We start from the raw sequence: 16,942 nt of genomic DNA, 5'->3' as shown, positions 1-16,942 counted from the left end.
GAAACAGACCAACGACGGTTGGTTGCCTCAGGTCACATGACAAACAGGAGAGTGCACAGTGGCAGCCCTACATTTTTTGAGGGCCTCCTGAAATTCTTGGGTGGGCTGTATGTTGTGCAGCCCTGTTTTATATCTGCACCTTTAATGACATTCCTTCCCCTCTTCTCCAGCAGACTGCTGCCTTTATCAACACTATTCTCTCTTTAATCTTCAGTCTCTCCCTATCTACTGATTCCTTCACTGTTTTCTTGGGAGTGGGATAAATTGCTAGGATAGAGATAGGGAAGGGGGGAGGGGAAGAAAAGGTTTCCAACCCACAGCAGTTAGTTCATCCTCTTCACTGCAGGAAAGGCTGTGTAAAAGAGGTCAATTTGGCCAGTTAGTGCCTTTTGTAAGCACATCCAGTGTCGACTTAGCAGGCAATCAAAGCCTTCTCTTCAGCACACATTTAGCATTCAGGAAATAGTCATATTATGCCTGTTCGCTCTGAAGTGGAGAGCAAGAATCTCCATTATGCATGCCTGGAAGCAGGTTCACGCAGACACACAGGGATTGCAGCAGAGAAAACACTGGGCATGCTCAAAGGATGGGACTCCTATTGTCTAGTACCCCATCATTTTTACATGTTTTCCTTCTTAGAATGTGAACTCCTAAAGGGCAAGGACTAATTTTTTTGGCCTTTCTTTGTATCTTCAAAGATTAGTATTACACACAGCAGGCACTTAATAAATGCTTACTTACTAGTTGATTGAATTATTCGTTAACTTATTGTTCAAACATGAACATGTAAGTTCATCAGTACAGATTGTTTCATTCTTTGTCTTGAGAGAAATGATTATTTCTCTCATATTAATAATAAATTTTTTAATTAGGACCAGGATTTTTTCAGAAACCTGTAGGTTGTTCAGTCTCTGGACGATATTGCCCAAAGTGGGAGAGGGGAGGGGATGGAGGAGTGATTTACTTTGAATCCTGGGTGAGAGACCCCACCCAAATAGAGAACCTTACAAGGAATTTAATCTAAGGTGAATTCCGGCCCATTGTGTTCCACTCAGGCATGCTTGGGTAGAGGTGGACCCCCTTTTGTCTAGATCGAAGGGTAGTCCAAGACTGAGTGATCAGAGTCACATCCTTCCCTCCTCATTAGAATAAGCCCACCTCTCATTATAATATTTATTTTTCTCATTAATTGTTAACCAATCAAAGTCAATTGCTACCCTCAGGAACACCCATTCTCTCAAGGGCATATAATGACTGAGTGGGTTCCATGAGGAGTCTGGCATTCGAGAGTGTCACTGACCCCTTTTATTAATTATCTGCTAGCATGATTAATAAAATAACTAATTACCCAGAAACTATGTCTCTCAAACTTTTTATACATCACATTAGTTGTATCCTCAATGCCCAGCACAATGTGTGCCACATAGGAACTTAAATACTTTTCTTGGTTGATGAATGCTTGTTGAATTTAATTGAACAGCAAATAGTAAGACTGGCCCCTTAACTACCAAAAAATCCCAGTGGCTGATAGAGACTAAAGGCCTAACATAGTTTTCAGCAATTTCCTTAACTTGCCTCCACTAATAAGTGTCCGATAAAAGTGGGTACCCTTGACAGCAGTAGTTCCTGTGAGATTTCTAATATCACACCATCCTTTGTGTGAGCAAGAGGGTTGGGAGGAGATAATGGGAAGGTAGTTGTTCCTTTTGTCTTAGACTCCTCTGGTGCAGCCAGGGAGCACAATGGATAGAGTGCCAGGCCTGGAGTCAGGAAGACTTGTCTTCCTGATTTTAAATCTGGCCTCAGACACTTACTAGCTGTGTGACCCTGGGCAAGTCACTTAGCCCTGTTTGCCTCAGTTTCTTCATTTGTAAAAGGAGCTGTTGAAGGAAATGGCAAACCACTCTGGTATCTTTGCCAAGAAAACCCCAAACGGAGTCAGGAAGAGTCAGACGTGACTGAACAACAACATAGATCCTTCTCAGAATAATGTTTTTAAATTCATAAAATACATAGGATTCAAAAGGAAATCAGTTATATTGATTATCAAATATTTTATAAAAGAAGTTCATGGACCCCATGTCACGAAACTCTACTCTGGATCTAGGTAACTAGGTGATATAGAACGTAGAGTACTAGGCCTGGAGTCAGGAAGTCCTGAATTTAAATCCAACCTCCAATACTTACAATCTATGTGACCTTGAGCAAGTCACTTAACCTTTTCCTCAGTTTCCTCATCTGTAAAATGGAACAATATTAGTACCTACCTCCCAAGGCTGTTATGAGGATCAGTTGAGAGAATGTTTATTTATTCATTCATTCATTCATTCAATTATTTTTGCCCCTCCCCCCACTTCCTTTTGTGTGTGTGTGTGTGTGTGTGTGTGTGTGTGTGTGTGTGTGTGTCTGCATTCATGGCTAATATAGAAATGTGGCTAATATAGAAATATGTGCAATCATGTAAAACATTTCCATATTACTCATTTTGCGCAAGAAAACTCAAATAAAAGAAAAAGAAGGAAAGAAAGAAAGTAAAAAATAACATGCTTCAGTCTGTATTCAAACAATTATCAGTTCTTTCTCTGGAAGCAGATAGTATGTTTAGTCCTTTATTCCATCATTAGTCTTTTAGTCCACCATTGGTCCTTTGGGTTTGTCTTGGATCATTGTATTGCTGAGAATAGCCAAGTCATTCACAATTCTTCATCGAATAATATTGCTGTTATTGTGTATAACGTTCTCCTGTTTCTGTTTACTGTGCATCAATTCATGTAAGTCTTACCAGGTAGAAAATATTTATAAGGCACTTGGCACATAGCATGTGTTATTTAAATGCTGGCTATCATTATAGCATGGTCAACTCTAATGGGCTAATCTGACAGATTTGAAATGATTCCTTGTTTAAGCCTGAAGCCACAGTAGGAATAGTTTCAACCAGAGATGACACAGGCCTTTCCCAAGAGCCTATTTAAGCTGCATGATGAAGTCTTTTTGGCCATGCAGCAGCCTCTCGAGGCCTGGGGTCTTCAAGGGCCAGCAGAGAGATCCACTTGAAGTTTGCTGAAAGAGCAACTATGAGCTATTCCAATTGGATCTATGATCTCATCATAGATCATACATAGATCACACCCGAGTAGGCATACTCACAGCAATGATGCAGATTGCAACCCATCTATGCCTGTCTACCCTGTGCAATAAAGATACCATTTCACAAATTTGAAGGAAAGTTCAAGTTTATTTATTGAAACATTCTTCGTTCCTCCCCCCTCTCCCTTCAAGCAGGCCAATAGCCACCCGGGAGAGGGAAACAGCTCTAGTTAGGTATGCAGATGGAACTTCAGAACAAAAGTAGTAGAAAGGGCATCTGCCCATCTTAAATACAATACAAAATAATTTGGTGATGTAAGCAAGAATTTCTGTAGCAAGGAATAAATTAAAGAAAAAGAATTAGTAAGAAATTAAAATTTGCTAAAAGAAAAATACTTGCTAGAGGCTCCCTCTATTGTAGCTTCTGTCTTTGAGCCTTCATTGAAATTGAAGTGGGGGGAAAAAAGAAAAGGAGTAAAGAAACATGCTTAAGAATGTCTGCGCTTCATTCAGTTTACTTTTTAAATGCTATATGTTTGCCCTGTTCCTTAAGAGCCTTGTCTCCACACCATTGCATTCCCAAAGAGGCACCCTCCATTGCCAATAGCACGATTTTTTTTCCCAGTCTGGGCATATCAGAAGGAGTCACGTTTCTCTGGTCTGACCTGCACCGTGTATTTCAGGAGAGACAAAATTTGCACAAAACGGTGGGCCCTTTGAAGGATGAGAAGGAATATGTGAAAAATAAGCCCCAAAGGTTTAGGACCTTTATCTTAGAACAGGCAGTTTACCATAAAATTAGAAATGTGTCTTTTTTATGTAGACACTTTGTAAAGTTCTCTATCTTTGTACAAGACAAAATATTCAAGTTTCAAAAGACCCCCAATGGACCGTGAACAATGAACCTTCTAATTCTGTTCTGTTTTTCCCAAGATTTGGGAAGCAGTGACAGTAAGACCCAACTCCTCCGGGGAGGGCTAAAGTGTGAAATGGAATGGGACCCAGAATTTCTAGCAGCACTTTTCTTTCTCTAGAATCTTTGTAACACGTCAACATCACACACACACACACACACACACACACACACACACACAAACACACACGCACGTATGCACACACACAGAGGGATGGGTTTGAGAAATGACGAGTTGGCCTGAGAAAAATCACTGTTTGTGAGAGGAAACCATCAGATTCATGAGTAAGTACTACAGTGCTCTTGGGATACATGGAAAATATCTGTTCATCTTCTTGGAACATCAGGGATCCACATCTGTAATTGGTTTTCTAAGTTGCATCAGGGGAGCCTTCTATTCTCTGTTGGCGACAAAAGACAGAAAAAGAGTTAGGGTCACGTATATGCCTCCTTACAACAGCTAGCATGGGACAGTGAATGGATGTCATATTATGTCATAGCTTCAGACATTCATTCAACCTGTCCAATTAGACAGAGTGGCAGAGGTGCTATACAGCAATGGACTTGGGAGTCAAAAAGGCCAGGATTCATATCTTATCTTTGACACCAACTGTATGACCATAGCAAATCATTTAAATTCTTCCGCCCTCAGTTTCTTTATCTATAAAATAGTGATGACAATAGTGGTTGTACCTATAGACCCTCAGAACCTCACTAGACTGTTGTGAGGCTCAAATGTAATGAGTACATAAAGCATTTTATAAACCTGCATAAATAGCCTATTATAATCACAATTTTTAAAAGATAGGTTTATTTTATTTTAAAAAATGTTAATCAACAAACGTAAATGAGGAAAAAAGAAAGACTTATTTGATTTTTTTAATTTAAAAAAATTTAAATTAAACTGAATTAAAATTAATTTTTTTAATTTTTAAAAAGTATAATCAATAAACACAAATGAAGAAAAAAGAAAGGCTTATTTGATTTTTTTTAATTTAAAAAAACTTTAAATTAAACTAAATTTAAATTTAAATTTAAAAAAAAATTTAAAATTATAATCAACAAACACAAATGAGGAAAAAAATAAACAGAATTGTAAAACTTTTTCCATTTTTATGTGTTGTCTTCTCTCGTTAAGATATAAGCTCCTTGAGTGCAAGTGCCTGGCACATGGGAAGCACTTAATAAATGCTTTTTGACTTGACTCCAAAAAGGTGTCAAGTTTGTATGAAAATGTGGTAAGATAAACGAGGGGGAAAAAGAAAGTCTTTAAATGATTTGCATGAAACTATAAAACTTCATTTGCAGTTTGATTCGAAAATGTGTTTGGTTAAGTTTAACAAGGTGGTAAGAAAAATCATCTTGTTTGTTTCTGGGACCATTTCTAAACTTGTTTCCCCTGAATTTCTTGAGTTTTCCATTAGTTCTAGCAACTTCTTGGCTTGTCTCTCATAATCTGTCTTGACTATAATCATACCCTTGCCCGGTGAATGTAAAACTGGGACAGGATTCTTTTCTGCCTTTGCAGGCCTCAGGGCTGAGAAAGGCCTTCTTCACTTGTATGCTGGAAGGAATGAATTGGTTTGGTTTGGTTTGTTATTGTTATTCATGTTATAGTAAATCTATATGACTTCCATCTCCTCCACAAACTTGACATTCCCCTAACCTATTTCTGTCTGCCACTCCTTCCCTCAGGCCTTGACTCCCCACTTTGGATATTTACTAGCTATTGTTGGGTTTTTTTTATTGTCTTTTTTTGTCCTTCATTTTTGAAGGGGACCATGACATCTGGGAGATGATGACATGACTTGCCGTTGACTTTGATTTGAGTGAGGGAAGGCTGTGCAAGGTCACCAGCCTCACTTTCTCCTCCAGAGCCATCTGGGTCCAGTGGCCAGGTATTCATCAGGACGACTGGAGATGGCCCAGGATGTAATGAGACATCCTGACTTTTTTAGGCTAAGGTCTTGTCAGGGTCTCACTTTGAGTGAGGTAATGCCCATTTAGTGAATAGGTCTCTTTAAGAAGTTAATCAAGGGATGGCCCCCTTAATCAAAACTAAAAAAAAAAAAGAAAATCAAACTGGAAAGGTAAAGACTCGTGTGCCTGTGAGCAATTTCCTCATCTGTAAGATGAGCTTAGTAAAACCTGCTGTAACTACAGGAAGAGACAGTAGGATGAATGGCCCCAGCGTCAGGACTACTGGAATTCAAATCTAAGAGTCTAATACCCAAGTGACAGAGGGCAAATATTTAACATCTCAATGCTCCCAGGAAATTCTAAAACCACAAATTATTATGCATTGATAGAGGGAGCAGCTAGGTAGCACAGCATATAGAGTACCCTTCCTAGAGTCAGGAAGACTCATCTTCCTGAGTTCGAATCTGACCTCAGGCACTTCCTGGCTGTGTGACCCTGGGCAAGTAACTTAACCCTGCTTTTCTCAGTTTCCTCATCTGTAAAATGAACTAAAGAAGGAAATAGCAAACCACTCCGGTGTCTTTTGCAAGAAAACCCCAAAATAGGGTCACGAAGAGCTGGACACCGACTGAACAGCAACAGAGGGATCAAAGCAAAGAAGTTCCTGACACTTATAAAATCACTGGTCTGGAATGACAATAATTAACAAAGAAATACCTGAACGTGATGCTCAAATGAGGCCCAATTTAATATATAATATATATTATTTATATTAAAAATTATATGTAATATAAATAAAATAATATTTTGTGCTATATAAATACATATTTGGCTTGTGAGCCACCCCACTTTCATTTCCAAATTCCTTGAGGGCAAGGACTATCTCTTAGTCATTTTGGTATCCTTGAATAGAGGATACTAGACCTACTATGTGTGAGGCAAGTTTCTACTAGACTACCCAGATAGTCTAGTAGCCGCTAGATAGTCTAGCAGCACCTCACCTTGCACATAGTAAATCTTTAATAAACATTTATTGACTAGAATTTTAAAGTACTTTATTGAATGCTTTTATGAGGCTTCACAAAAGAAGTGACCTTTGAGCCTGGCCTTGAAGGTAGAGATAGGGTTTTGATAGGTAAGGGAGCAGGACATTTCAGCACAGCAAAGCCACTGTGGTGGGAGTGAGATGTGATATAGGCATTAATATCCTTTGTAATTTCAAGACTGAAGTCTTGAATGCGGTTTTTGCATCCAGAAGCCCCTTGCTTCGGGTGATGAGCTGTTGAGTTTGATCCTGCTGGATGGGTTCCATTGTTGACTATCACTAATTAGTGACAGCTGAAGCAAAAGTCTTTGAGCTTGCATTAACTCAGTTGTAAAAGGAAAATGCTGGACAAGAACAAGGATGCTTAACCTTTTTGGGGTTATGGACCCTTTCAGCAGTCTGATGTAGCCTATGGATCCCCTCAAAGTTATGTTTTTAAATAATTAAAGGGAATGCTAAATTTCAGGATTCGTGAAAATAAAGATGTATTTTTTTCCCCATTTAAGTTCACAGACCCCTTGAAATCTGTCCATGAGCCCCAGGGTGAGAACCCCTGAACTGGATGGTACCGTCTAACTCTATACACTTTCAAAATACTAAATGACAAGCTCAGACAAAACAAAATGGGCTGTATTGAATTGCTTTCTAATTGCTTCAAGGATGCCTTATATTTGCTATTAGGTGCAGGAGTGGCTGGAGAGAGCCGGTCGTCAAATTTTCAGTGTGAGCTTTTACACATACCACACTGCAAATCAGGGCTTGATTTGTTTTATTACTGTCTAGGACTAAAAAAGTGGTGGAGAAAATATTAATAATGCAGATTAAACTTAAAAGTATATTCATTTTTTCCCTTCTAAAAGGCATTAAACATTTACCAGCAACCCACTATGTAGGAGATATATAGATTCATAAGATACAGTTCCTGTCTTCAAGGATCTTACAATCTAGGAAAAGAGAGATGTATATAGAGATCATAACACAGTGAAGGTTGTGGTAAATACATTAAGAAAGATATAACCAAAGAGGTAGTGGAATTTCAGAAGAGTGAAAGATCATGTCTATTTGATTTTCTTAGGAGACCCTAGGGAAAGTACCTAGGAGAAGATGAAAATGGGGGGCATATTTGGGGCATGATAATAATAACTCTTACATTTCACTTTAAAGTTCTCGAAATGATTTATAAACATTCCCTCATTTGAGCCACACAGCAGCCCTGTGAACCCTGCAAACATTAGTGTCTCCATCGTGCAAATAAGAAAACTGAGGTCCAGAGAGGGTCTAAGACCACACAGCTTGCTGTTCAGTCTTGTCTGACTCTCCATGACCCTATTTTGGGGTTTTCTTGGCAGGAATATTGGAGGGGGGCAGTTTACCATTTTCTTCTGCAGTTCATTTTACAGATGAGGAACTGAGGCAGACAGGGTTAAGTGACTTGCCCAGGGTCACACAGCTAGTGGGTGTCTGAGGCCAGATTTGAACTCATGAAGATGAGGTTTCCTGACTCCAAGCCCAGTGTGCTATCCCCTGCACCTAGTAAGTGTCACAGATGGGATTTGAGTCTTTCTTCCTCCAAGTCCAGCATTCAATCTTTGGATGAGGATACTCTTAAGGTAGTCTCTCTAGGTCAGAAACTCAACCTTTTTTGGGGGGCATGGATCCCTTTGGCAGTCTGGTGAAGCCTAGAGACCCCTTCTCAGAAGAATGTTTTTAAAATCATAAAATAAAACACATAGGATTATAAAGGAAATAAATTATAATGAAATAAAGGTAATTTTTTACATGAACCCCCTGAAATCTGTCTATGACCATGTGTCTTATTTAGAACCCTGTAGGCTCCTTAAGGGTAAAAACAACACCTTAGACCTCTACTAAGGCAGCTAGAAAGTCTAAGGAATAGAATGTTAGGCCTGGGGTCAAGAAGACCTGAATTAAACTCCAGCCTCAGATACATACTAGCTCTATACCCTATGTGGGCAAGTCACTTAACCTCCTTGTATCTCGGTTTCCTCATCTGTAAAATGGGGATCATGCTAGCACTTACCTTCTAGTGTTATCGTCAAGATCAAGTGAGATAATATCTGTAAAGCACTTAGCATAGTGCCTGACACATAGTAGGTGCTTCATAAATGAATATTTCTCTCCTTTCTCCACTAATGTATCCTATAGTTCTGCCTAGGTATAGAGCAGGCATTATATCAACTTTTATTGAATAAAAGGAGGTGGAATGAGGTGAAGCATGGGTATAAATTCTTTGGAAACATGAGATTGGGGCCGGTACTCTTTACATCATGTCTTTGTCCTCACTGCTCAGTGACATCCCTCTTATGCCTCTTTGAGGATGAGGGACCAACGGTCTAAGATGCCTTACCCAAAACTCCCAGGCAGTCTTTGTGAGCAGACACCATCAACAAGATGCTAGGGATCATGGGCCCAAATGCGAAACCTATACCTTTGGGGTCTGCAGTCACAGGACACTTAATTTCCACCATTTCAGTCTGGATGAAAGATATTGTTCTTGGTTTCTTGTTTTCAGTTAGCATGTGATAAAGTGGATGGCTGGCCAAGCCCTGCTCAGATGTGGCTGCTTTCCTTTTCTGGAGGAAAGGAGACCTGAGTACCTTTGATGAGCTAGTACTGGGGGCTTGGTTACATGAACAACACTTCTTTCAGGATTCTCTGGGTTTTTTAATAGTATTAAATAAAATATTTTAAGAATATAATATTTTATTTTGCAAATAAAATAACTGACATATGTCAATTTTTATTTATAACTTGACATTTCTATTTTAAAAATAATTGACATTTCTATGGGAACAAGGAAAAGGAAACAGGAATTAAGTGCCTACTATGTACTGGTTGCTTTACAAACACTAACTCACTTTATCCTCATAACAATCTCAGGGAGGCAGGTCTATTATGATCCCCATTTTACATTTGAGGAAACTGAGGCAGAAAAAGGTTAAGTGATTTGCCTAGGGTCACATGGCTAGTAAGCTGTTGTTATTCAATCATTTTAGTACTGTCCGACACTTCGTGACCCCATTTGGAGTTTTCTTGGCAAAGATCCTAGAGTGATTTGCCATTTCCTTCTCCAGCTCACTGAGGTAAAAAGGGTGACTTGCCCAGGGTCACACAGCTAGCAAGTGACTGAGAAGAGATTTGAACTTAGGTCCTCCTGACTCCAGGCCTGGCAGTTTATCCACTGCACCACCACTGCCCAGTTAGTAAATACCTGAGGTCAAATTTGAACTCAGTTTTTCTGGCTAAGTGGATAGAGAGCCTAAGGAGGGCTGAACAGCCCAGGTCTAAAATGGAGCAGGTCAAATCTTCCATGCCAACAGCAGTGCGATCAGCCCGAGAGTGGCCTGCTAAACTTACAGCCTGAGTGAGATAAGGAGATCCAGTCTCAAAAAAAAAAAAAACCAAAAAATCCACCAAAAAACTCCTAAAGTCTGTTGTTTATCTCCATCTCCAGACCATCTCCAGTCTAACTTGACCTAGATCAAGCTTTGTCTTTCTGTAGGCAGATGATTGCTTTGTAGTGGTCCACAGAGAAGAGGGAGAGGGCATCTGAGACCAAGGAAACTTTGCTGTAGGATTGTATAAATACAGAAATATCGTCTGGTGTTTGTTGAGCAATAGGATGAGCTACGCCAATTCTAAGGGTTGGAGAGATTTGGGGCCAATATGAAGAATGCGGATAGGTTTAACCGATATAATTCTCTGTAGAGAAACCGTTATCCCACCGGAACAAATCTGATTTTCGACACTTCTCCTCCAAATTGCCTGATATCCTGTCCCTGTTACTCAACCTCCCAAATAAGGAAAGTAACAAGGCTTAGCCACCTGGTAGGCTGATTTGAACTCCTTTGGCTAAGGAACGTCAGTCCAGGGCTGTGTAACATCCTATATACAGGCTCTTTTTCTGTTCTGGGCTGTTGCTCTCTATCCACCTGGCAACTGTCCATCAGCTGGTTCTAATTAAACTTTTTCTCCTTTAGCCTCGCCTCCTGATAGACTGATCTGCAGTCAAATGGACTAAGGCGGGAACAATTCCTTCCAGGGAGGATTTTAGAAACCTTGGTTGAGGAATTCCCCTACGACAACAATGATAGACATTTGTTTATATTGCTTTAATGTCTGCAAAGTGTTTGACAGACATCTTGAATGACCTTCAGAACAGCATTAGGCACTACAGGCATTATACCCGTTTTCTGAGGGGCCTGAGGCTTTGGGAGGTAAATGATTGTAAAACATTGTAAAACAGTTAATAAGGATCACTAAGGAGGCTTTGAACCTAGGTGTCTCCTGACCCCAAAGAGCAGCACCTGGCTGCTTTTAATAAAGTCACTTTCCTGTTCTCTCCCTCTGAAACTTCTGCATTTAAGGGGAAGAGGGAGATGTAGGGAGGAAGGAGAGGGAGTGCAGGCAGTGGAGATCTTTACTATAAAGATCAGAAAATATTTGGGAGACATGTACCAGGGTCAGAGTGATTGAGGGGTCAGGAACAAGGAAAGGGGCTGTCTCCAAGACCGTGCCCTAGTCTGGAAGCCACCCCTCTGGCACAGTACAGCCTGTTTCTTATTATCTGTCTACCTTCACCATAAATACAATTTATAAACAAGGCTGAAACAGCAGAGGAAAAATGAAGTCAGAATGGACTTAGTCAAACACAATACCAAATTAACATTTTGGCTAAGTGGTTATCTCATTGTTAAGATATTTCCTTCAATGTGTTTTCAGAAGCAGGGGCTATTAAACAAGGAAGAATGATGGCCAGTTTTGATTTCAGGAAGGAAATCCCCTCCCAGTTCCCTGCGGGGCCGTTCAGCTAATTTGCTCCTGACCCTACTGGAGGATTATTAGGGAAATTATACTGGCTTATTTTATAAACAAAATCCACTGGCTTAGTTCCTCGCGTGTACCCCAGGTCCACAGCGGTCAGCATCTCTTTGGGAGGATCTAATGTGCCAAGTGATCTTGAGCACGTCACTTCCTTTCTCTAGGTTTATTAATCTATATAATGAGGGGGTAAGCTAGATGATCTTTTAAGTCCTTCCAGCTTTAAATCTATGATTCCATGACCAATAACCCCGCTCTTCAGTGTTCTTGTTCCCAGAGTTCTGCTAAAGTGTTCTTCCTAAAGTATACATCTAACCATATCACTCCCCTCCTCAATAAACTCCAGTGACTCCCTATTACCTCCAGAATCAAATATAAAAATCCTCTCTTGGACAGTTAAAGCTCTTCACCTCTTCACAACCTGGTTCCTTCCTACCTTCCTGGTCTTCTTATACTTTGATTCCCTCCATGGACTTTATGATCCAGCTGCTCCTCCAATACACTGATCTGTCTATCTGCCAAAGAAGGGGCTTTTCACTGGTGGTGGCCCATGTCTGGGAATAGTGTGCTTTCTCATCTCAGCCTCCAGGCTTCCCTGGCTTCCTTCCAGACAGTTCAAAGCCCACCTTCCACAGGAGGTCTTTCTCAGTTAAACCACACACACACACACACACACACACACACATGCATACACACATATACCCTTCCCCTTCCCTTTGAATTTATTACACTGTATATATCTTGTATGTATATTGTTTTTTGCATGTTGTTTCCTCCATTAGCGTGTGAGCTCTTTGACAAGGGGCTTTTTTTTTTGGCATTCTCCATACCAGGCACAATACAATTGTGCTTGGCTCTCAGTAAGCCTCAATAAATGCTTGTTGACTAACAGTGTGAGAACACCCTTGGGGAAATATTTTAGCTATCTTCACCCATTTGAAAAGCTGTCAAATGGAAAGGAGATTAGGCTTTTTCATTTTTGGCCCTGAAGAGCAGAGCATTAGATAGAAGTCTCAAAGAGGTAAAATTAGGCCTTGTGTCAGGAAAAATTTCCTAATAATTAGAACTAATCAAAAGTGGATTGGGCTGAGTCACTGGAGACAATAGATTCCTTCTTGTTGAAAGTCTTTAAACAAAGGCTGGGAGACCACTTGTGTCCATTGTGTTATGGTGGAGATCAATAAGTCACTGAGGTCTCTTCTGACTCTCAAATTCCAAGGGTCTTTGGAAGTCAGAGCCAGTACCCAGAGCATCTATCTACTACACTGAATATAAAGTAGGCAAGGTGGGAACTATGGGGCATTCATCTCACACTAGCAGCAGAATCACTATTAAAACAGAGGTGTTTATTGCACCAAAGACTCCTTTTTCTCTGAGTCTCACAATGCCTAGTAGATCAAAATTCTCAATTTTGCATTCATGCCAGTCTGTGAACCTAACGGCAAGAAAAGATTTGGCTCATCTTTTGTTTCATGTTGCTTTCTACCGAACCTAGAGTATTCCCGCCATAAGCACAGCTGGTATCTTTCTCTCCTCCAAAGGGATACGACTAGAATAATTCCACTGTTGTAATGAGACCTTACCACAAGGTCAAGTTCTCAGGAAACAAAGGGGTTCCTGGATATCCATTACCAGAATGGGGCTTGGGCCCCAATGAAAAGGCTTTCTCATTCAGAAATTCCTGCCATGTCTTAGAAGAGAGAACATCAGATCATACATTTTGAGCCAGAAGGGAGCTCAGTGGCCATTTAGTTCAGCTCCCTCATTTTACAGAGGAAGAAACTGAGGCACAGAGAGAGAGAGAGTGCTGTTCCCAAAATCACACAGGAGTAAGCAGTCAAACCCTGGTCCTCTGACTGCTACTCTGAATGTGTACCCTCAGGCCCTTCATCCAGGCAAGAGCATCCTTACCCAATATCATCACTCTTATATTGCTTTATAGTAAAGTGGGAAAGAGATGTTCATGGCAAGGTTGTTCCTACAGTGGCAAAAGGAAGAGGGCCCCAAATCTGGTTCAGGGCCTAGGATGTAAACTTTTGTTCCTTCCACTTCTCAGGCCCTTTCTTCCCCTCATAGCAGCTCCTTTAATCCACCATGTTCTCCTAATGCGCCCTTATTCCAAGAAACCAACATACCTCATTTGCACAGTCCCTCCTATCTCAAATGCTTTCCCTCTCCCTTTTCCTGTGAAATTCATACTCTTCTTTCAAAGCCCAACTCAGACTCCTCCTCCTCCATGAAGCCTTCTCTAAAGCCTCCTCTCCTAGGGACTTCCCTGCCTTAGACCTCACTTCTTACTTTGTTTTCATCTCTCTAATGGCTGTTGTCCTTCATTCTTGAAGAGGACCAAAATGACATCGCTATGCTAGAGTCAGGTTTCAATGTGTCTGACTGCGGCTGATCAGGCCAATACGAGCTCGGAATGTTCTACCACAGGTCGAGCAAATAGTCCATGTGAACATTTGGGGTGGATACTCTAAATTTGCGCATCCTGCTTTTCCTTTGAGCTGTTTCAATTCTGCTTTGCTCATAGAGCAGAGCACCTTTCCTGATGCAGGCACACCATGCTGAGCAGTCCTGTGCCAGTGTCTCCTGTGTCACACAATTAATCCCAAAGTTCTTGGGAGAGACCTTGAGAGTGTCCTTGTATTGCCTCTTCTGACCACCACGTGAACGTTTGCCCTGTGGGAGTTCTCCATAAAATAGTCTTTTTGGCAAGTGTAGTTTTTGCAATCAAACAACGTGGCAAGCCCGTCAGAGTTGCACTCTCTGAAGGAAATAGATTGTCCTGTGAAAATCATAGGTGGATCTCTCTCTTAGTCATTGCTGGCAAGATTCTTGCCAGAGTCCTCCTTAATAGGCTAATCCTTCACTTGAAAGAGCCCGTGTGGCTTCAGAAACGGCAGAGGAACAGTTGATAATGGTGTTTGCTGTCTGACAACTCCAGCAGAAATGCCAGGAGCAGAGCAGAGGTCTGACCAAGGCCTTTGATTCTGTCAGTTATGAGGGCTTATGGAAAATTATGTCAAAATTTGGTTGCCCAGAGAAGTTCATTAGCATTGTACATCAATTTCATGACAGCATGCTTACCCAGGTTCTAGATAACAGACAATTCTCTTGTGCCTTCCCGGTCACCAATGGAGTGAAACATCTCTCCAATACACTTGCTCTGGAAAACCAGGTTTCAATAGGGCTCTGGAAAACCAGGTTTCAACAGGAATTCAAATGGAGCTACCCAACTATGCCTTAAACCCAAGTCACTCTGGCTCTCACTGACTAGCCAATAATAGGCTCCGGCCCAAGCCTCACTTGGTCATTGTTTGGGTTTTGATGGCTCAGAGTGAGTGTAAATAGCAGTTCTTTCTGTTCTGGCCAGAAACCCTGAGGATCTTCCCCTCCCAGTGTAATTTTTTTCTTTGAGTAGTCAAACTAGGACATCTTTTGCCTCATTTCTTACTTAACCTTAAATCACTGAACAGGCATTGCCTCAGACAAATAGAGACCTGGGGAAGACCTTAGCTTAAAAAGGCCAAGGTCCTTCACTGCATCTGGGGGTCCTCTCCAGTCGTCCTGACCTATGGACCCCAGTGGCTCTGGAGGAGAGAGTGAGGCTGATGACTTCACACAGCTCTGCCTCACTTAAATCTGATTCACTCGAAAGTCAAGACATCACCCTCCTAATGTCATTGGTCCTCTTCCAGAATGAAGGACAAACAATGCTTGTCACACAATATTTGCACATGATAGCTATCTGTGTCTTACCCCTCTTTTAGACAGTGAACTCCATGAGGGCAAGGGCTATGTCTTATCTTCCCCTAGTACCTAGTTCAGTGCCAGGAACACAGTAGGTAATTAATAGATGTTTTTGAATGAATAAAATTTTTCAGCTACTCAGAACCTGCTGGGAGAAAGACTTGGGGTCAGAAACATCTGGGTTTGATCCCAACTAAGAGACTCTCAGCTGTGACCCCTAGTCAACCTCTCTCAGATTCTGTTTTCTCATCTGTAAAATAAGGAAAATAATACCTAGGCATTTAACTCACAATGTTGTTGTAAGAGTCAAATGAGACAATGTATGTGTAAGGGAAGGGCTTCCCTTCTCTATCTCAGTTAACTCAATGAGCGTAACAGAAGGCTCAGAGTAGAATCATAAAGTGTAAAGGAGGTGTTGAGCAGTTTCCTGCAACCACAAAAGTGTGTGACCACCTTGAGAGTATGTGTGTGTAACCAACTTGAGAGTATTATAGGGCTTTGGCTATTGGGCATCACAGAAGGCTCAGAGTAGAATCATAAAGTGTAAAGGAGGTGTTGAGCAGTTTCCTGCAACCACAAAAGTGTGTGACCACCTTGAGAGTATGTGTGTGTAACCAACTTGAGAGTATTATAGGGCTTTGGCTATTGGGCATCACAGAAGGCTCAGAGTAGAATCATAAAGTGTAAAGGAGGTGTTGAGCAGTTTCCTGTAACCACAAAAGTGTGTGACCACCTTGAGAGTATGTGTGTGTAACCAACTTGAGAGTATTATAGGGCTTTGGCTATTGGGCATCACAGAAGGCTCAGAGTAGAATCATAAAGTGTAAAGGAGGTGTTGAGCAGTTTCCTGCAACCACAAAAGTGTGTGACCACCTTGAGAGTATGTGTGTGTAACCAACTTGAGAGTATTATAGGGCTTTGGCTATTGGGCATCACAGAAGGCTCAGAGTAGAATCATAAAGTGTAAAGGAGGTGTTGAGCAGTTTCCTGCAACCACAAAAGTGTGTGACCACCTTGAGAGTATGTGTGTGTAACCAACTTGAGAGTATTATAGGGCTTTGGCTATTGGGCATCACAGAAGGCTCAGAGTAGAATCATAAAGTGTAAAGGAGGTGTTGAGCAGTTTCCTGCAACCACAAAAGTGTGTGACCACCTTGAGAGTATGTGTGTGTAACCAACTTGAGAGTATTATAGGGCTTTGGCCATTGGTTGAGGACAACTGACACCACACAGAAAACATCTTTTGGCTAAGAAAATTAGTCATACCCCCTTGGGATTATATTTAAAAGAACTTATCCATCTAGTAGTTGAGGAATACAAGATTGGGAGCTACCCATTAGGAGACAACCCCAAGACTGGGGGAGAAGGGATTTCTCTTCTTT

The 16,942-nt window shown here is 41.0% G+C and overlaps 1 protein-coding gene across 3 annotated transcripts in view; it reads right to left on the bottom strand.

The window, feature by feature from the left end:
* Window positions 1-3,215: 3,215 nt before the first annotated feature.
* The window catches only part of PECAM1 (platelet and endothelial cell adhesion molecule 1), a 102,961-nt gene continuing 89,234 nt past the window's right edge, over window positions 3,216-16,942 (bottom strand). For all 3 annotated transcript variants that reach the window (XM_036756978.1, XM_036756979.1, XM_036756980.1), the window contains one exon: window positions 3,216-4,401. In XM_036756978.1, coding sequence (XP_036612873.1) covers window positions 4,372-4,401 — 30 coding nt within the window. In that variant the 3' untranslated portion in view covers window positions 3,216-4,371. The remainder of the gene's footprint in view (window positions 4,402-16,942) is intronic.

The sequence above is a fragment of the Trichosurus vulpecula genome, chromosome 4 (assembly GCF_011100635.1).
Source record: "Trichosurus vulpecula isolate mTriVul1 chromosome 4, mTriVul1.pri, whole genome shotgun sequence".
Lineage (NCBI taxonomy): Eukaryota > Metazoa > Chordata > Mammalia > Diprotodontia > Phalangeridae > Trichosurus > Trichosurus vulpecula.
Note: the sequence above shows the minus strand (reverse complement) of the source record. Positions and strands in the feature narration are given on the sequence as shown.